This window comes from Taeniopygia guttata, chromosome 31 (assembly GCF_048771995.1).
Source record: "Taeniopygia guttata chromosome 31, bTaeGut7.mat, whole genome shotgun sequence".
Lineage (NCBI taxonomy): Eukaryota > Metazoa > Chordata > Aves > Passeriformes > Estrildidae > Taeniopygia > Taeniopygia guttata.
Window position 1 is genome coordinate 1,375,005 of NC_133056.1, and position 20,049 is coordinate 1,395,053.

Below are 20,049 nucleotides of genomic sequence, written 5' to 3' on the forward strand. Positions count from 1 at the left end.
CCCGATCCGGGGTGTTCCGTCGAATCCCGGGGCTCCGGTGCCATCCCAGTCCCGATCCCAATCCCAATCCCAACCCGCAGGAGCACACGCTGGCTCACACGGAGATGCCGAGCACGGTGCCGGGCGCGGAGGCGGCCGTGAGGAGGCTGGAGGAGTTCCTGGCCGCGCTGGACACCGGCACCGAGCGCGTCCGGGCGCTCACGGACACCGGGCGGAAGCTGCTGGAGGAGGGCGGCGTCCACGCAGAAAAGGTGCGGGAGACGGTGGAGTCGGTGGAAAGCAGGTGAGGGAGACCATCCCATCCCATCCCATCCCATCCCATCCCATCCCATCCCATCCCATCCCATCCCATCCCATCCCATCCCATCCCATCCCATCCCATCCCATCCCATCCCATCCCATCCCATCCCATCCCATCCCCTGGGAATGGGGTCTCTCACCACCCCGGCCCTGGCACAGGCACCAGAAGATCCGGGAATCGGCCCAGGAGCTGCTGGGGCGGCTGCGGGATAACTGGGAGCTGCAGAAGTTCCTGCAGGATGGGCAGGAGGTGAGACCGGGTGGGGACTGGGATGGGATTAGGATGGAGATCAGGGATGGATGGGGCTAAAATGGGACTAGGGTGGAGATGAGAACTGGGCTGGGCTGGGACTGTGGGAAGGGATCCCATCTGTGTCCCGTTCCCGTTCCCAGCTGACGCTGTGGCTGAACGAGAAGCTGCCGGTGGCTCGGGACGTGTCCTACGAGGGCACGCGGGACCTGCAGGGCAAGTGGCAGAAGCACCAGGCCTTCGCCGCCGAGCTCGCGGCCAACCGGGGCTGGCTGGAGGCGCTGGAGAAGGTGGGAACTGGGGAAAAATGGGGGGAAAATGGGATCTGGGAAGGGGCGACCCTTGGGAAAGGTGGGATATGGGAGGGGGGGTTGAGTCACAAAATTCCATGGGTCCAACCTTAGCAATTCTGTGATTCCATGGGTCCACCCTCAGTGATTCAGCGGTTCTGTGGGTCCAGCCTTAATAACCCCACGATTCCATGGGTCCAGTTTCGATGACCTCACCATTCCATGGGTCCCACCTTACAATCCCACAATTTAGTGGGTCAGCCTCAAGGATCCCCCGTATCATCGACAAGTGATTTTTTGTGTCCAGCCGTGATGGTTCCACGGGTCCAGTTTCAATGATCCCACCACCCCACGTTTCCAATCTCCACAACCCCACAACTAAACGGGTCCGACCTCAACAATTCCACGATTCCAACCTCGACGTTGCCCATTCCGTGATTTTTTGGGTCCCGCAGGACAGCGAGCAGCTGGCGCGGGCGCGGCCGGCGCTGGCCGGACAAGTGACGGCGCCCCGGCAGGAGCTGCGGGCGCTGTGGGCGCAGGTGGAGGCGGCGGCGGCCGCCAAGGGCCGGGGTCTGGCCGAGGCCGCGCGCGCCGAGAGCTGCGCCCAGGCCTGCGCCGGGCTGCGCTCCTGGCTGGCCGGAGTCCGCGCCCAGCTCCGCTCCGGCCACTGCGGCCAGGACCTGACCAGCGTCGGGGTCCTGCTGACCCGCCACCAGGTCAGGGCTGGGGGCTGGGAAATGGCAACAGGGTGAAGGTTTGGGGTGAAGGTTTGGGGTGAGGGGTTTAGGTACAGGTTTGGGGTGTGGGTTTTGAGTGGGTCTGGGATGAAGGTTTGGGATGACCAGGTTTTGGGGTGAAGGTTTAGGGTGTAGAGTTTGGGGTGTTCAGGTTTAGGGTGCAGGTTTGTGATGCAGGGTTTGGGTTTTGGGGTTGGGGTTTTTGGTTGCAGGTTTGTGATGCAGGATTTGGGTTTGGGTTTTGGGGTTCAGGTTTTTGGGTGCAGATTTGTGATGCAGGAATTGGGTTTTGGGGTTTGGGTTTTTGGGTGCAGGTTTTGGGATGCAGGATTTGGGTTCTGGTTTTGGGGTTTTTGGGTGCAGGTTTGTGATGCAGGATTTGAGTTGTGGTTTTGGGGTTTGGATTTCTGGATGAAGGTTTGTGATGCAGGATTTGGGTTTTGGGGTTGGGGTTTTTGGGTGCAGGTTTGTGATGCAGGATTTGGGTTTGGGTTTTGGGGTTCGGGTTTCTGGGTGCAGGTTTTGTGATGCAGGATTTGGGTTTGGGTTTTGGGGTTCAGGTTTTTGGGTGCAGGTTTTGTGATGCAGGAATTGGGTTTTGGGGTTGGGGTTTTTGGGTGCAGGTTTGTGATGCAGGATTTGGGTTCGGGTTTTGGGGTTCAGGTTTTTGGGTGCAGGTTTGTGATGCAGGGTTTGGGTTTTGGGGTTGGGGTTTTTGGGTGCAGGTTTGTGATGCAGGAATTGGGTTTTGGGGTTTGGATTTCTGGGTGCAGGTTTGTGATGCAGGTTTGGGGTTTGGATTTCTGGGTGCAGGTTTGTGATGCATGATTTGGGTTCTGGTTTTGGGGTTGGGGTTTTTGGGATGACCAGGTTTTGGGATGCAGGATTTGGGTTCTGGTTTTGGGGTTGGGGTTTTTGGGGTGCAGGTTTGTGATGCAGGATTTGGGTTTGGGTTTTGGGGTTGGGGTTTTTGGGTGCAGGTTTGTGATGCAGGATTTGGGTTTGGGTTTTTGGGGTTTGGATTTCTGGATGAAGGTTTGTGATGCAGGATTTGGGTTTTGGGGTTCAGGTTTTTGGGTGCAGGTTTGTGATGCAGGAATTGGGTTTTGGGGTTCAGGTTTTTGGGTGCAGGTTTGTGATGCAGGAATTGGGTTTTGGGGTTTGGGTTTTTGGGTGCAGGTTTGTGATGCAGCTTTGGGGTTCGGGTTTTTGGGTGCAGGTTTGTGATGCAGGGTTTGGGTTTTGGGGTTTTGGGGTTTGGGTTTGTGATACAGGATTTGGGTTCTGGTTTTGGGGTTTTTGGGTGTAGGTTTGTGATGCAGGATTTGGGTTCTGGGGTTTGGATTTCTGGGTGCAGGTTTGTGATGCAGGATTTGGGTTTTGGGGTTTGGATTTCTGGGTGCAGGTTTGTGATGCAGGATTTGGGTTTGGGTTTTGGGGTTGGGGTTTTTGGGTACAGGTTTGTGATGCAGGATTTGGGTTTTGGGTTTGGGTTTTTGGGTGCAGGTTTGTGATGCAGGATTTGGGTTTTGGGGTTTGGATTTCTGGGTGCAGGTTTGTGATGCAGGATTTGGGTTGTGGTTTTGGGGTTGGGGTTTTTGGGTGCAGGTTTGTGATGCAGGATTTGGGTTTTGGGGTTGGGGTTTTTGGGTGCAGGTTTGTGATGCAGGATTTGGGTTGTGGTTTTGGGGTTGGGGTTTTTGGGTGCAGGTTTGTGATGCAGGATTTGGGTTTTGGGGTTTGGGTTTTTGGGTGCAGGTTTGTGATGCAGGATTTGGGTTTGGGTTTTGGGGTTGGGGTTTTTGGGTACAGGTTTGTGATGCAGGTTTGGGGTTTGGATTTCTGGGTGCAGGTTTGTGATGCAGGATTTGGGTTTTGGGGTTTGGATTTCTGGGTGTAGGTTTCTGATGCAGGAATTGGGTTTTGGGGTTTGGGTTTTTGGGGTGCAGGTTTGTGATGCAGGATTTGGGTTCTGGTTTTGGGGTTGGGGTTTTTGGATGCAGGTTTGTGATGCAGGATTTGGGTTTGGGTTTTGGGGTTTGGGTTTCTGGGTGCAGGTTTGTGATGCAGGATTTGGGTTGTGGTTTTGGGGTTTGGGTTTTTGGGTGCAGGTTTGTGATGCAAGATTTGGGGGTCCAGGTTTTGAGTGCAGGTTCTGGGGTTCAGGTTTTGGGGGTGCGTGTCTGTGATGCAGGATTTGGCTGCGGGTTTTAGGGTTCAGGTTTTGGGGGTGTGGGTTTTAGGGTTCAGGTTTTGGGGTGCAGATTTTGGGGGGTTCCCCTGGGGGTCCCTGACCCCCCGCGCCCCCGCAGCTGCTGGAGACGCAGGCGGCGCTGCGGGAGCAGGAGGTGGGGGCTCTGCGGGCGCAGGCCGGAGGGCTCAGCCCGGGGCACCCCCGGAGCGCGGGGGTGCAGGAGCAGGTGCGGGAGCTGGAGCAGCAGTTCCGGGAGCTGCGGGAGCCGCTGCGGGAGCGCGGCCGGAGCCTCGCGGCCGCCAGGGAGCTGCACCAGTTCCGCAGGGACCTGGAGGACGAGCTCGTGAGTGGGGGGAGCCCCCCGGGGCTGTCACTGACCCCTGGGGTCCCTGGTCCCCCCGTGCCTGACACCCCATTTCTGATCCTGAATCCTGGACCCCGAATCTCTGACCCACACCCCATTCCTGATCCCAAATCCCTGACCCCGAATCTCTGACCCACACCCCATTCATAATCCCAAATCCCTGACCCGGAATCTCTGACCCCCACCCATTCCTGATCTCGAATCCTGAACCCCAAATCTCTGACCCACACCCCATTCATAATCCCAAATCCCTGACCCGGAATCTCTGACCCCCACCCATTCCTGATCCCAAATCCTGGACCCCGAATCTCTGACCCACACCCCATTCCTGATCCCAAATCCCTGACCCCGAATCTCTAACCCCTCCCCATTCCTGATCTTGAATCCTGAACCCCAAATCTCTGACCCACACCCCATTCCTGATCCCAAATCCTGGACCCCAAATCTCTGACCCACACCCCATTCCTGATCCCAAATCCTGGACCCCGAATCTCTGACCCACACCCCATTCCTGATCCCAAATCCCTGACCCCGAATCTCTGACCCACACCCCATTCATAATCCCAAATCCCTGACCCCGAATCTCTAACCCCTCCCCATTCCTGATCTCGAATCCTGGACCCCGAATCTCTGACCCCCACCCCATTCCTGATCCCGAATCCTGAACCCCGAATCTCTGACCCACACCCCATTCCTGATCCCGAATCCTGGACCCCGAATCTCTGACCCACACCCCATTCATAATCCCGAATCCTGGACCCCAAATCTCTGACCCACACCCCATTCCTGATCCCAAACCCTGGACCCCAAATCTCTTACCCACACCCCATTCCTGATCCCAAATCCCTGACCCCGAATCTCTAACCCCTCCCCATTCCTGATCCCAAATCCCTGACCCCGAATCTCTGACCCACACCCCATTCCTGATCCCAAATCCTGGACCCCGAATCTCTGACCCCCACCCATTCCTGACCCCGAATCTCTGACCCCAAATCTCTGATCCCCTCCCCATTCCTGATCCCAAATCCCTGATCCCAAATCTCTGACCACCCCAATTCTTGACCCCAAATCCCTGACTCCCCCCCAATTCCTGATCCCAAATCCCTGACCCCAAATCTGTGACTCCCCCCCAATTCCTGATCCCGAATCCCGGACCCCAAATCTCTGACACCCCACCCCCCCTCCCCACTCCTGGTTCCTCATCCTGAATCCTGGACCCCCACCCAATTCCTGGTCTCCACCAACCCTGACCCCTCTCAGGGTCTCTGAACCCCAAATTCTGCTCCCCGTGGCTCTTCCCGACCCTCAGTCCTTGAGTCCTCCCCATCCCTGTCCCCACAGTGACCCGGACACCCAGTGACCCCCAGTGACCCCCTGTGACCCCTGTGACCCCCCAGTTACCCTGATGTCCCCAATGTCCCCAGTGACCCCCATGTCCCCCCGTGTCCCCAGCTGTGGGTGCAGGAGCGCCAGGCCCTGGCCATGTCCACGGACCACGGCAAGGACCTGCCCTCGGTGCAGCTGCTGCTGCAGAAGAACGAGGTGGGTCAGAGGGTCCCCAAGTGTCCCCCTGTGTCCCCTGTGACCCCCCAGCACTTATTCCTTGACCCCCCATTCCTTGACCCCCACAGAACCCCCCCACACACACCTGGGAGGTCCCATAGATCCCCCCTCCCAAGTTTTCTGTTTCGCCCCCCAGGACCCCCATAGATCCCCACAGACCCCCCAGATTCCACCATTGACCCCCAGACCCCCTTAAACCCCTCCTCGACCTCACCATGAACCCATAAACCCCCCCATAAACTCCCCCATAGACCCTAGGCCCCCAGTTTCTCCTAATTTTCCCCATAACCCCCCACAGACCCACTAGACCCCTCTAATTTTCCCCACAAATCCCCCTCATGGACCTCTAAACCCCCCCAAAGCCCCAGTTTTCCCCATAAACCCCTCAAGAGACCGACTAGACCCCCTCATTTCCCCCATAGACAGCCTCATGGACCCATAAACCCCCCAAGACCCCCCAATTTCCCCCATAAACCCCCACACAGACCCACTAGACCCCCCCCCAATTTCCCCTATAGATCCCTCCATGGACCCATACACCTCCCCAGACCCCCCAATTTCCCGCATAGACCCCCCCCAGACCCCCTAGACCCCCCAATTCCCCCCCCAGAGCCCCCCTTGACTCCCCCGACCCCGCAGACGCTGCAGAAGGAGCTGCAGGGCCGCGAGCGCCGAGTGACGGAGCTGCTGGAGCGGGGGGTGCCCGGGCCGGGGGTCCCCGGCTCGGGGGTCCCTGGGGGGGTCCCCGGGGGGGTCCCGGTGCTGCGGGAGGCCTGGCGGGAGCTGCGGGCGCAGGCGGCGCGGAGGCAGCGGCGCCTGGAGGCCGCCCTGGCCGCCCAACGCTTCCTGTGCGACGCCGCGGCCGCCGAGGCCTGGCTGGGCGAGAGGGAGCTGCACATGATGGCCCAGGACAAGGCCAAGGTGGGCACGGGGCCGGGACCCCTCCCCGGGGACAGCAGAGTCACCCCTGCTTCGGTGGGGGGTGTGGGGAGGGGTTTGGGGGAGTCTGTGATGGGTTCAGGGGGATTGGGAAGGGTTTTTGGGGGGTTTGGGAGGTCTGGGGGGTCCATGGGGGGTCAGAGGGGGGCCAGGGGGGATGTGGGGAGGGGTTTGGGGGAGTCTGTGATGGGTTCAGGGGGATTGGGAAGGGTTTTTGGGGGGTTTGGGGGGTCTAGGAGGGTCCATGGAGGGTCAGAGGGGATGTGGAGAGGGGTTTGGAGGAGTCTGTGATGGGTTCAGGGGAATTGGGAAGGTTTTTTGGGGGGTTTGGGAGGTCTGGGGGGTTCATGGGGGGTCAGAGGGGGAGCAGGGGGGATGTGGAGAGGGGTTTGGGGGAGTCTGTGATGGGTTCAGGGGGATTGGGAAGGATTCTTGGGGGGTTTGGGAGGTCTGGGGGGGTCCATGGAGGGTCAGAGGGGGGGCAGGGGGGTGTGGGGAGGGGTTTGGGGGAGTCTGTGATGGCTTCAGGGGGATTGGGAAGGGTTTTTGTGGGGATTGGGGGGTCCATGGTGGGTCAGAGGGGATGTGGGGAGGGGTTTGGGGGAGTCTGTGATGGGTTCAGGGGGATTGGGAAGGGTTTTTGGGGGGTTTGGGGGGTCCATGGGGGGTCAGAGGGGATGTGGGGAGGGGTTTGGGGGAGTCTGTGATGGGTTCAGGGGGATTGGGAAGGGTTTTTGGGGGATTTGGGAGGTCTAGGAGGGTCCATGGAGGGTTAGAGGGGGGGCAGGGGGGATTGAGAAGGGTTTTTGGGGGGTTTGGGAGGTCTGAGGGGGCGGGGGGGGGCAGGGGGGATGTGGGGAAGGGTTTGGGGGAGTCTGTGATGGTTTCAGGGGGATTGGGAAGGTTTTTTGGGGGGTTTGGGAGGTCTGGGGGGTTCATGGGGGGTCAGAGGGGGAGCAGGGGGGATGTGGAGAGGGGTTTGGGGGAGTCTGTGATGGGTTCAGGGGGATTGGGAAGGGTTTTTGGGGGGTTTGGGAGGTCCATGGGGGGTCAGAGGGGATGTGGAGAGGGGTTTGGGGGAGTCTGTGATAAGTTCAGGGGGATTGGGAAGGGATTTTGGGGGGTTTGGAAGGTCTGGGGGGTTCATGGGGGGTCAGAGGGGGGCAGGAAATGTGAGAGGGGGTCAGGGGGATATGGGGAGGGGTCTGTGGGAGTTAGAGGGGGAGCTGAGGGGTCTGTGAGGGGACTCTGGGGGGTTTCTGGGGTTCCTGTGGGGTCTCTATGGGGTCTCTGAGGGGCTCAGGGGGGTCTATGGGGGTGCTATAGGGGATCTCTGGGGGTCAGGGAGAGTCAGAGGGGATTTGGGGGGGGGTCTATGGGGCTCAGTGGCACCCAAAGGAGCAGCTGGGGGGTCTCTGGGGGTGGGGACACCCCCGTGATGGCCGCGGTGTCCCCAGGACGAGCCGGGCGCCCAGGCCATGCTGAGCCGGCACCTGGGGCTGGAGCAGGAGCTGCGCGACTACGGCGGCACCGTGGAGCTGCTGGCCGAGCAGGGCCGGGCCATGGCGGCCAGCGGCCACCCCGACGGGTGGGGACACGCTGGGGACACGCTGGGGACACCCTGGGGACACCCTGGGGACACCCCGGCTGCTGTGTGCATGGCCAGCGTGTCCCCTGACAGCCCTGTCCCAGCGCTCGCTGTCCCCTGAGGTCCCTGTGTCCCCTGTCGCCATGTCCCCCGATGTCCCCATGTCCCCTGGCACCGCTGTCCCCTGTTCCCGATGTTCATTTGTCCCCATGTCCCCTTGCTGACACCGCAGCCCCCCGGGTGACACCTCTGTCCCTTGTCCCTTGGGTGACACTGCTGTCCCTGTGTCCCCTGTCCCCTGACACTGCTGTCCCCGTGTCCCTTGGGTGACACCGCAGCTCCCTGGGTGACACTGTTGTCCACTGGGTGACGCCGCAGCCCCCGGGTGACACCGCAGCCCTCAGGTGACACCGCTGTCCCCTGTCCCCGGTGACACCGCTGTCCCCGTGTCCCTTGGGTGACACCGCAGCCCCCAGGTGACACCGCTGTCCCCCGTGCAGCGAGCGGCTCCGTGCCCGCGCGGCGCAGCTGCAGCGTCTCTACGCGGGGCTGTGTCACCTGGCCGGGGACCGCAGGGCCACCCTGCAGGGCCACCACCGGCTGTGCCAGCTGCGCCGCGACCTCGACGACCTGGAGCAGTGGATCTCGGAGCGAGAGGTGGTGGCGGCGTCCCGGGAGCTGGGGCAGGACTTTGAGCACGTCACGGTGAGGGGACACGGGGGGACACGGGGGAACACGGGCACTGTGACACTGAGGGGACATGGGGGGACACAGGGGGACACGGGCACTGTGACACTGAGGATTCCTTGTGTCACCTCAGTGCCAGGTGACCCTTTTGACCCCTGACCCATGTCCGCCTGTCCTCTGACCCTGTCCCGTGTCCCCTGACCCCCTATCCCTGACCCATGTCCCCCTGTCCTGCTGACCCCTGTCCCGTGTCCCCTGACCCCCTGTCCCGTGTCCCCCTGTCCCCCTATCCCTGTCCCATGTCCCCCTGTCCCCCTGACCCGTCCCGTGTCTGCCTGTCCTGCTGACCCCTGACCCATGTCCCCCTGTCCCCCTGTCCTGCTGACCCCTGACCCTGTCCCATGTCCCCTGACCCCCTATCGCTGTTCCCCTATCTCTGTCCCGTGTCCCCCTGTCCCGTGTCCCCCTGTCCCCTGACCCTGACCCATGTCCCCTGACCCCCTATCCCTGACCTATGTCCCCCTGTCCCCTGACACTGTCCCATGTCCCCCTGTCCCCCTGTCCCCTGACCCATGTCCCCTGACCCTGTCCCATGTCCCCTGACCCCCTATCCCTGACATATGTCCCCCTGTCCCCTGACCCTGTCCCATGTCCCCCTGTCCCCCTGTCCTGCTGACCCCTGTCCCCTGACCCTGTCCCGTGTCCCCTGACCCCCTATCCCTGACCCATGTCCCCCTGTCCTGCTGACCCATGTCCCCCTGTCCCCGTCCTGCTGACCCCTGACCCATGTCCCCGTCCCCCTGCCCCTGTCCCATGTCCCCCTGTCCCCTGACCCTGTCCCGTGTCCCCTGACCCCCTGTCCCATGTCCCCCTGTCCTGCTGACCCCTGTCCCGTGTCCCCTGACCCCCTGTCCCGTGTCCCCCTGTCCCCCTGTCCCCTGTCCCATGTCCCCCTGTCCCCCTGACCCATCCCGTGTCCCCCTGTCCCCCTGACGCTCCCCGTGTCCCCGCAGCTGCTCCGGGACAAGTTCCGCGAGTTCTCCCGGGACACGGGTGGGCTGGGCCAGGAGCGGGTGGACGCGGCCAACGCGGCGGCGGCGGCGCTGATCTCCGGGGGCCACCCCGAGCGCGCGGCGGTGGCGCAGTGGCAGGCGGGGCTGAACGAGGCCTGGGCCGAGCTGCTGGAGCTGGTGGCCACGCGGGCGCAGGAGCTGGCGGCCGCGCACGAGCTGCAGCGCTTCCGCCGCGACGCGCGGCAGGTGCTGGCGCAGCTCCGCGCCAAGGCCCGGCAGCTGCCCGAGGAGCTGGGCCGCGACCTGCGCGCGGCCGAGGGGCTGGAGCGGCAGCACCGCGCCTTCGAGCACGACGTGCAGGCCCTGAGCGCGCAGGTGAGGGACACGCTGTGCCGCAGGAGGTGGCTGTGAGTGGGGTGTGTCACCTGTGCCATGTCACGCCTGTTGCACCTGTCACGCCTGTGCCATGTCACACCTGTCCCATGTCCCATGTCACACCTGTGCCATGTCACACCTGTCCCATGTCCCATGTCACACCTGTCCCATGTCACACCTGTCGCACCTGTCACGCCTGTGCCATGTCACACCTGTCCCATGTCACACCTGTGCCATGTCACACCTGTCGCACCTGTCACGCCTGTGCCATGTCACACCTGTCCCATGTCACACCTGTGCCATGTCACACCTGTCATACCTGTAACACCTGTGCCATATCACACCTGTGCCATGTCACACCTGTCATACCTGTAACACCTGTGCCATGTCACACCTGTGCCATGTCACACCTGTGACACCTGTCACACCTGTCCCATGTCTCACCTGTCGCACCTGTCACACCTGTGCCATGTCCCATGTCACACCTGTCGCACCTGTCCCATGTCCCATGTCGCACCTGTCACACCTGTGCCATGTCACACCTGTTGCAGCTGTCACACCTGTGCCATGTCACACCTGTCCCATGTCACACCTGTCACACCTGTCACGCCTGTGCCATGTCACACCTGTTCCATGTCCCATGTCACACCTGTCCCATGTCACACCTGTCCCATGTCCCAGGTCACACCTGTGCCATGTCCCATGTCCCATCTGTCCCATGTCACACCTGTCCCATGTCACACCTGTCCCATGTCCCATGTCATGCCTGTCGCACCTGTCACACCTGTGCCATGTCACACCTGTCACACCTGTCACACCTGTCCCATGTCACACCTGTCCCATGTCACACCTGTCCCCTGTCACACCTGTCACACCTGTCACACCTGTCACACCTGTCCCCAGGCGACAGCCGTGCAGGAGGCTGCGGGCCGGCTGTAACACCTGTCCCCTGTCACACCTTTTCCCAGGTGACAGCCGTGCAGGAGGCTGCGGGCCGGCTGTCACACCTGTCCCATGTCACACCTGTGCCATGTCACACCTGTCCCATGTCCCCTGTCCCCCCCAGGTGACAGCCGTGCAGGAGGCCGCGGGCCGGCTGGCCGCAGCGTACGCGGGCCCGCGGGCCGAGGAGCTGCGGGCGCAGGAGGGCGCGGTGGCCGCGGCCTGGGCCGAGCTCCGCGGGCGCTGCCAGCGCCGGCGCCGCCTGCTTGGGGACAGCGTGGAGCAGTTCCGCTTCCTGCGCGCCGCCCGCGACCTCCGCCTCTGGATGGACGGCGTGCACCTGCAGCTGCAGGCCCGAGAGAGGCCCAGGTGGCACCGGGGCACCGTGGGGACACCGTGGGGATGAGGGGACACCGTGGGGACACTGTGGGGACACCGTGGGGACTCCGTGGGGACACTGTGGGGATGAGGGGACACCGTGGGGACACTGTGGGGACACCGGGGGGATGAGGGGACACCGTGGGGACACCGTGGGGACACCGTGGGGATGAGGGGACACCGTGGGGACATGGGGACACCATGGGGACACCATGGGGACACCATGGGGACACCATGGGGACATGGGAACACCGTGGGGACTCTGTGGGGACACCAAGGGGATGAGGGGACACTGTGGGGACACCGTGGGGGCACCATGGGGACACCGTGGGGATGAGGGGACACCGTGGGGGCACCATGGGGACACCGTGGGGACACCGTGGGGACACCGTGGGGACTCCGTGGGGACACCGTGGGGATGAGGGGACACCGTGGGGACACCGTGGGGCCACAATGGGGACACCGTGGGGACACCGTGGGGACACCGGGACACTGTGGGGACACCGTGGGGACACCGTGGGGACACCGTGGGGACACCGTGGGGATGAGGGGACACTGTGGGGACACCGTGGGGACATGGGGACACCGTGGGGACACCGTGGGGACACTGTGGGGACATGGGGACACTGTGGGGATGATGGGACACCGTGGGGACATGGGGGCACCGTGGGGACACCGTGGGGACATGGGGACACCGTGGGGACATGGGGACACCGTGGGGACACCGTGGGGACATGGGGACACTGTGGGGACACCATGGGGACACCGTGGGGACACCGTGGGGACACCGTGGAGATGAGGGGACACCATGGGGACACCGTGGGGACACCGTGGGGACTCTGTGGGGATGAGGGGACACCGTGGGGACACCGTGGGGATGAGGGGACACTGTGGGGACACCGTGGGGACACCGTGGGGATGAGGGGACACCATGGGGACATGGGGACACCATGGGGACACCGTGGGGATGAGGGGATACCGTGGGGATGAGGGGACACCGTGGGGACACCATGGGGACACTGTGGGGATGAGGGGGCACCATGGGGACACTGTGGGGACTCCGTGGGGACACCGTGGGGACACCGTGGGGACACCGTGGGGATGAGGGGACACCATGGGGACAGCGTGGGGACTCCGTGGGGACACTGTGGGGACGAGGGGACACTGTGGGGACACCATGGGGACACCATGGGGACACCATGGGGACACCGTGGGGACACCATGGGGACACCGTGGGGATGAGGGGACACCATGGGGACATCGTGGGGATGATGGGACACCGTGGGGACACAATGGGGACACCGTGGGGACACTGTGGGGACAAGGGGACACCGTGGGGACACCTTGGGGACACCGTGGGGACACCGTGGGGATGAGGGGACCCCATGGGGACACCGTGGGGACACCGTGGGGATGAAGGGACACTGTGGGGACACCATGGGGACACCGTGGGGACATGGGGACACCGTGGGGACTCTGTGGGGACACCGTGGGGACACAGGGACACCATGGGGACAGGGAGGGACATGAGGACATCACGGGGACACTCTGACACTGCAGGGACACTGTGGGGACAGGGGGGAAAATGGGGACACTGTGGGGACAGGGAGGGACACAAGGAGACTGTGGAGGCAGGGGGACACTGTGGGGACAGGGGGACACAGGGACACTGTGGGGACACAGGGACAGTGCTGGGACGTGGGGACACCACAGAGATACAGGGGGGACACAGGGACACGCAGGAATGTGGGGACAGCCCTGGGGACACATGGGGACATGCAGGGACATGAGGACACACATGGGGACAGCCCTGGGGACACTGCAGTGACCTCACCATGGGGCTGTGACCACGGCCACCCTGGTGGCCCAGCCCTGCCCGCTGCCCCCAGGCGGAGCTGGGTGTCCCTGTGGTGCCACCGGTGTCCCCATGGTGACTCCCCGGTGTCCCCGCGGTGACCGCCCGGTGTCCCTGTCCCCTGGCAGGGATGTCACCGCGGCCGAGCTGCTGATCCAGCAGCACCAGGGGCTGCGGGCGGAGCTGGAGGCGCGCGAGGGCTCCTTCGGGGCCTGCGTGGCCGCGGCCACGGCGCTGCTGCAGCGCGGCCACCACGAGGCCGACAAGGTGGGACCCTGTCACCGTGTCACCCTGTCACCGTGTCACCCTCTCCCTGTGTCACCCTGTCCCTGCGTCCTCATCCCCGCCTCTCCAGCCCTGTCACTGTCACCAAGTCCCCAGCCCCACATCCCTCGTCCAAATCCTCATCTCCACGGTGCTGTCCCCATCCCCTGTCCCCTCGTGTCCCTGTCACCGTCCCTGTGTCCCAATCCCACTCCTGTATCTCTGTCCCCGTGTCCTTGTCCCCATCTTGTCCCCGAGCTTGTCCCCTCGTTCCTGTCCCTGCCTCAATCAGCGTGTCCCCATCTTTGTCCCAACCCCTGTCCCCTGTCCCCATCCCTGTCCCCTGTCCCCATCCCTGTCCCCTGTCCCCTGTCCCCACCCCTGTCCCCTGTCCCCACCCCTGTCCCCTGTCCCCCAGCTGTCCCAGGAGCTGGCCGAGCTCCAGGAGCGCCGCAGGGACATCGGGGAGCGCTGGCAGGACAAGCTGGAGTGGCTGCAGACTGGTGAGGACTGGGAGGGCCCCCCGTGTCCCCCCCGTGTCCCCCCCGTGTCCCCTGTGTCCCCTCTCAGTGCCTGGTGGTGGCTCTGGGGTGTCCCAGGGGTGTCCCAGGGGTGTCCCGGGGTGTCCTGGGGATGTCCCGGGGTGTCCCAAGGGTGTCCCGGGGTGTCCCAGGGGTGTCCCAAGGGTGTCCCGGGATGTCCCAGGTGTGGCTCAAGGGTGTCCCAGGGTGGCTCCGGGGTGTCCCAGGGGTGTCCCTGTGCCCTGTGTCCCCTCTCAGTGCCTGGTGGTGGCTCTGGGGTGTCCCAAGGGTGTCCCGGGGTGTCCCCGTGCCCGGTGCCCCGGTGACAGTGCCGTGCCGCAGTGCTGGAGGTGCTGGTGTTCGGGCGCGACGCGGCCACGGCCGAGGCCTGGCTGGCCAGCCGGGAGCCCCTGGCCCGCGCCCCCGAGCTGGGCTCCAGCCTGGCCGAGGCCGAGACCCTCCTCAAGCGGCACCAGAGCTTCCAGAAGGCCGCGGCCGCCTGGGACGAGAGATTCGCTGCCCTGAGCCGGCTGACCACGGTGGGGACACGGCAGGACGGGGGGGACAGGGGGATGTGGGGGACGTGGGGACATGGGGGGGAAATGGAGATATGGGGGGATGTGGGGAGAAGTGGGGACATGGGGACATGGAGGCCATGGGGGTCATGGGGGACATGGGGACGTGGGGGGGACAGGAGGGACATGGAGACATGGGGGGATGTCAGGACATGGGGGGACATGGGGGAATGTGGGGAGAAGTGGGGACATGGGGACATGGAGGCCATGGGGGACATGGGGGGAAATGGGGACGTGGGGGGGAAATGGGGAAATGGGGACACGGGGGAAATGCGGGGATGGGGGGGACATGGGAGGATGTTGGGGGGAAAATGGGGACATGGGGACACGGGGGGATATGGAGGGGAAATGGGGGATAAGGGGAGAGGGACATGGGGACATCGGGGGGACGTGGGGGGATGTGGGGATGAGGATATGGGGGGGAAATGGGGGGCAATGAGGAGGAAATGGGGAGGGGGCAAAGGGGGACGTGGGGAGGAGAAATGGGGGCACAGGGACCCTGTGTCACCCCACGCCCTCGGGGGGTCCCCACGGGCTCCCTGTGTCCCCCCCCATCACCGGGGTGTCCCTGACCCCCCGACCCCCCCAGCTGGAGGAGAAGGAGCAGCGGCGGCGGCAGGAGGAGGAGGAGGAGGAGGCGAGGAAGCTGCAGCCCCCCGAGCCCCCCCCGGCGCAGGCCGAAGTCGGGGGGACCCCCGCGGTGGTGCCCCCCCAGAGCCAGGATGGGGGAGGGGGCGGGGAGGGGCAGAGGTGAGGGGGGGTGGGGCGGGGGGGGATTCTGGGGGGACATTGGGGGGTTGGGAGACCCCCGGGTTTGGGGGGGTTGGGGGGACACCCTCGTCAGGGGTGATATGGGGGGGGTCTGGGGGTGACAGGGGGGTGTCCCCTGTGTCCCCACCCCCCCCAGGGCCCCCCCCACCCCCCAGAGCCGCCCACCGGAGCCCCCCGCCCTCAACGGGATCCGCCCCGACGGCGCCACGGGCCAGGTAACCCCCCCCGACCCCCCAAATCCGGGGGGTCACCCCTGGGCCCCTCTGCGGGACCCCCCCTCAGCCCCGGCCCCCTCCCCAGGTCCCCAGAGGGCCGCAGGACGGGGGGCCCGGCCCGGGGGGGGGGGCGGCCACGCTGCCCCCCCGAACCCCCCCCCCACCCGAGACCCTCGAGGGGGCCCTGAGCCGGAAACAGGAGCTGGAGGCGGCCGGGAAGAGAGCGGCCAACAGGTCAGGGGACAGCTGGGACACCTGGGGACACACCTGGGACACCTGGGACACCTGGGGACACACCTGGGACAGCTGGGACACCTGGGACACACCTGGGACACACCTGGGACACTTGGGGACACACCTGGGACACATGGGGACACACCTGGGGACACCTGGGGACACACCTGGGACACATGGGTACACCTGGGGACACACCTGGGGACACCTGGGACATCTGGGGACACACCTGGGACACCTGGGACACCTGGGGACACACCTGGGACACCTGGGGACACACCTGGGGACACGGCCTGGCCTTGGGGACACACCTGGGGTACCCTGGGACACCTTGGGGACACGGTCTGACCTTGGGGACACACCTGGGGACACCTTGGGGACCCTGCCTGGCCTTGGGGACACACCTGGGGACACGGCCCAGCATGCCCCAAGATTTGGGGAGGGGGCACTCAAATTCATCCTGACCCCCCCTCCCCATTTTGGGGGCTCCCCCTCTTCTCCTTCAGTCTGGGGTCCTTTTTTGGGACTCCCCCCTCATTTTGGGGGTGGTCGGGTTTAATTTGGGGGTGGCTCCCTTGGATTTTGGGTGGATTTTCTGTCAGTTTAGAGGATTTTTTGTAATTTTGGAGGATTTTCTGTCATTACGGAGGATTTTCTTTAATTTTGGGCAGATTCCTCCTCTTTTTGTTCCCCTTTTCCTTTTTGGGGGCGGGATCTCATTTCAACCCCCCCCTCCCCGATTTTGGGGGTCGCTCCCATTAATCCGGGGGGGGAAGTCCCTTGATTCAATCCCCCCCCCAAAAAAAAACCCAAAACCTCATTTTTCTATGAAAAACCCACATTTTTATTGCCCCCCCGCAGCATTTTGGGGACCCCCGCCCCAAATGAGTTTTTGGGGGAAGGGGCTGTGCGCTGGGGGGGTGGGGGTCCCCTGAACCCCCCGTGCCCCCCAGGTCCTGGCAGAGCCTGTACTGCGTGCTGCGGGGGGGGGTCCTGAGCGTGTTCAAGGACGCGCGGGGGGCGGGCGCGGGGGTCCCGTGGCACGGAGAGACCCCCACCCCCCTGCGCGGCGCCCGCTGCCAACCGGCCACCGCCTACCGCAAACGCAAACACGTCTTCAGGCTGGGGTACGGGGAGATGGGGGGATGGGGGGGAAATGGGGGGAGATGGGGGTGAGAATTGGGGGGAGAATGGGGGGAAAATGGGGGGAAATTGGGGGAGAACTTGGGGGGAATGGGGGGCAGAATGGGGGAGAGAATGGGGGAGAGAATGGGGGAGATGGGGGGGGAAATGGGGGGAGAATGGGGGGGGAATGGGGGTGAGAATTGGGGGGGAATGGGGGGAAATTGGGGGGGGGAATGGGGGTGAGAATTGGGGGGGAATGGGGGGAAATTGGGGGGAGAATGGGGGGTAAAATGGGGGGGAAATGGGGGAAAATGGGGAGAGAATAGAGGGAAAATGTGGGGAAATATAGGGGAGAATGGGGGGAAAGTGGGGGGAGAATGGGGGAAAATTGGGGGGAGAATGGGGGGAAAATGGGGAGAGAATGGGGGAAAATGTGGGGAAATTGATGGGAGAATGGGGGGAAAGTGGGGGGAGAATGGGGGAAAATTGGGGGGAGAGTGGGGGGAAAATGGGGAGAGAACAGGGGGAAAATGTGGGGAAATTGAGGGGAGAATGGGGGGAAAGTGGGGGGAGAATGGGGGAAGAATAGGGGGAAAATTATGGGAGAATGGGAGAAGAATGGAAGGAAAATGGGGGGAGAATTGGGGGAAAATTGGGGGGAAAATGGGGAGAGAATAGGGGGGAAATGGGGGAAATTGGGGTGAGAATGGGGGGAAAGTGGGGGGAGAATGGGGGAAAAATTATAGGAGAATGGGACAAGAATGGAGGGAATTTGGGGGAAGATGGGGGAGAATTGGGGGAAAACGGGGGAAAATAAGGGATAAATGTGGGGAAATGGGTGGAGAATGGGGGGAAATTGGGGGGAAATTCGGGAGAGAATGGGGGGAGAATAGGGGGAAAATTGGGGGGAGCACAGGGGGAAAATGGGGGGAAATTGCGGGGAGAATGGGGGAAATTTGGGGTAGAATGGGGGAAAATAGGGGAAGAATGGGGCAAAAATGGGGGGAAATTGGGGGGACAATGGGGGAGAATAGGGGGCAAATTGGGGAAAATTGGGGGGAAAATAAGGGGAAAATGGGGGGGAGAATAGAGGGGAAATTGGGGGAGAAATGGGGGTAAATGGGGGGAAATGTGAGGAAATTGGGGGCAAAAATGGGGAAAGAATAGGGGCAAATTGGGGAAAATGGGGGAAAAATGTGGGGGAAGATTGGGGAGATGGGGGGAAATAGGGAGGAGAGGGGAGAAAAACGGGGGAAAAATGGGGGAAAAGTGCAGAGGAAAATGGGGTAAAAATGGGGGGACACGAGGGGGTCTCAAAGGGGCTGGGGGGGAGTCCCGGCCCCCCTCAGGCTGATCCCGGCCCCCCCTTCCCCCCCCCAGGCTGAGCGATGGGAAGGAATTCCTGTTCCAGGCTAAGGATGAGGTGAGACCCTCACCCCCCATCCCCTGGGTGTCCCTGGGTGTCCCTGGGTGTCCCTGGGTGTTCCCTGGGTGTCCCCGGGTGTCCCCTGGGTGTCCCTGAGGTGTCCCCCGGTGTCCCTGGGTGTCCCCTGGGTGTTCCCGGGTGTCCCTTGGGTGTCCCTGGGTGTCCCTGGGTGTGCCCTGGGTATTCCCGGGTGTCCCCTGGGTGTCCCCGGGTGTCCCCTGGGTATCCCTGGGTGTCCCCTGGGTGTTCCCTGGGTGTCCCCGGGTGTGCCCTGGGTGTCCCCGCGTGTCCCTGGGTGTCCCTGGGTGTCCCCGGGTGTCCCCTGGGTGTCCCCGGGTGTCCCCTGGGTATCCCTGGGTGTCCCCTGGGTGTTCCCTGGGTGTCCCCGGGTGTTCCCTGGGTGTCCCCGGGTGTCCCCGGGTGTCCCCTGGGTGTCCCTGGGTGTCCCCTGGGTGTTCCCTGGGTGTCCCCGGGTGTCCCCTGGGTGTCCCCCGGTGTCCCCGGGTGTCCCCTGGGTGTTCCCGGGTGTCCCCGGGTGTGCCCTGGGTGTCCCCTGGGTGTCCCCGGGTGTCCCCTGGGTGTCCCCGGGTGTTCCTGGGTGCCCCCGGGTGTCCCCTGGGTGTCCCTGGGTGTCCCCTGGGTGTCCCTGGGTGTCCCCGGGTGTCCCTGGGTGTCCCTGGGTGTCCCCTGGGTGTCCCCTGGGTGTTCCCTGGGTGTCCCCGGGTGTCCCCTGGGTGTCCCCGGGTGTTCCTGGGTGTCCCCGGGTGTCCCCTGGGTGTTCCCTGGGTGTCCCCTGGGTGTCTCCGGGTGTCCCTGGGTGTCCCCGAGTGTCCCCTGGGTGTCCCTGGGTGTCCCCAGGTGTGCCCTGGGTATTCCCTGGGTGTCCCTGGGTGTCCCCTGGGTGTCCCCTGGGTGTCCCTGGGTGTCCCCTGGGTGTCCCCTGGGTGTTCCCGGGTGTCCCCGGTGTCCCCTGGGTGTCCCCTGGGTGTTCCCGGGTGTCCCCGGGTGTCCCCTGGGTGTCCCTGGGTGTCCCTGGGTGTCCCCTGGGTGTCCCCGGGTGTCCCCTGGGTGTCCCTGGGTGTCCCTGGGTGTCCCTGGGTGTCCCCGGTGTCCCCTGGGTGTCCCCTGGGTGTTCCCGGGTGTCCCCGGGTGTCCCCTGGGTGTCCCTGGGTGTCCCTGGGTGTCCCCTGGGTGTCCCCGGGTGTTCCCTGGGTGTTCCCTGGGTGTCCCTGGGTGTCCCTGGGTGTCCCCGGGTGTCCCCTGGGTGTCCCCTGGGTGTCCCCGGGTGTCCCTGGGTGTCCTCCGGGTGTCCTCCGGGTGTCCCCGTGTGTCCCCTGGGTGTCCCTGGGTGTCCCCTGGGTGTTCCAGGTGTCCCCTGGGTGTCCCCGGGTGTCCCCTGGGTGTCCCTGGGTGTCCCCGGGTGTTCCTGGGTGTTCCCTG

At 63.9% G+C, this 20,049-nt stretch overlaps 1 protein-coding gene across 1 annotated transcript in view; it reads left to right on the forward strand.

The window, feature by feature from the left end:
- The window catches only part of SPTBN2 (spectrin beta, non-erythrocytic 2), a 33,837-nt gene that overhangs the window by 12,840 nt on the left and 948 nt on the right, over nt 1-20,049 (forward strand). The window contains exons 16-34 of the mRNA XM_072920137.1: nt 81-283; nt 460-550; nt 694-840; nt 1,296-1,559; nt 3,893-4,117; nt 5,591-5,680; nt 6,341-6,622; nt 8,098-8,228; nt 8,729-8,933; nt 9,929-10,303; nt 11,370-11,614; nt 13,607-13,745; nt 14,161-14,245; nt 14,606-14,802; nt 15,428-15,588; nt 15,746-15,824; nt 15,910-16,058; nt 17,012-17,185; nt 18,564-18,606. Coding sequence (XP_072776238.1) covers nt 81-283; nt 460-550; nt 694-840; nt 1,296-1,559; nt 3,893-4,117; nt 5,591-5,680; nt 6,341-6,622; nt 8,098-8,228; nt 8,729-8,933; nt 9,929-10,303; nt 11,370-11,614; nt 13,607-13,745; nt 14,161-14,245; nt 14,606-14,802; nt 15,428-15,588; nt 15,746-15,824; nt 15,910-16,058; nt 17,012-17,185; nt 18,564-18,606 — 3,285 coding nt within the window. The remainder of the gene's footprint in view (nt 1-80; nt 284-459; nt 551-693; nt 841-1,295; nt 1,560-3,892; nt 4,118-5,590; nt 5,681-6,340; nt 6,623-8,097; nt 8,229-8,728; nt 8,934-9,928; nt 10,304-11,369; nt 11,615-13,606; nt 13,746-14,160; nt 14,246-14,605; nt 14,803-15,427; nt 15,589-15,745; nt 15,825-15,909; nt 16,059-17,011; nt 17,186-18,563; nt 18,607-20,049) is intronic.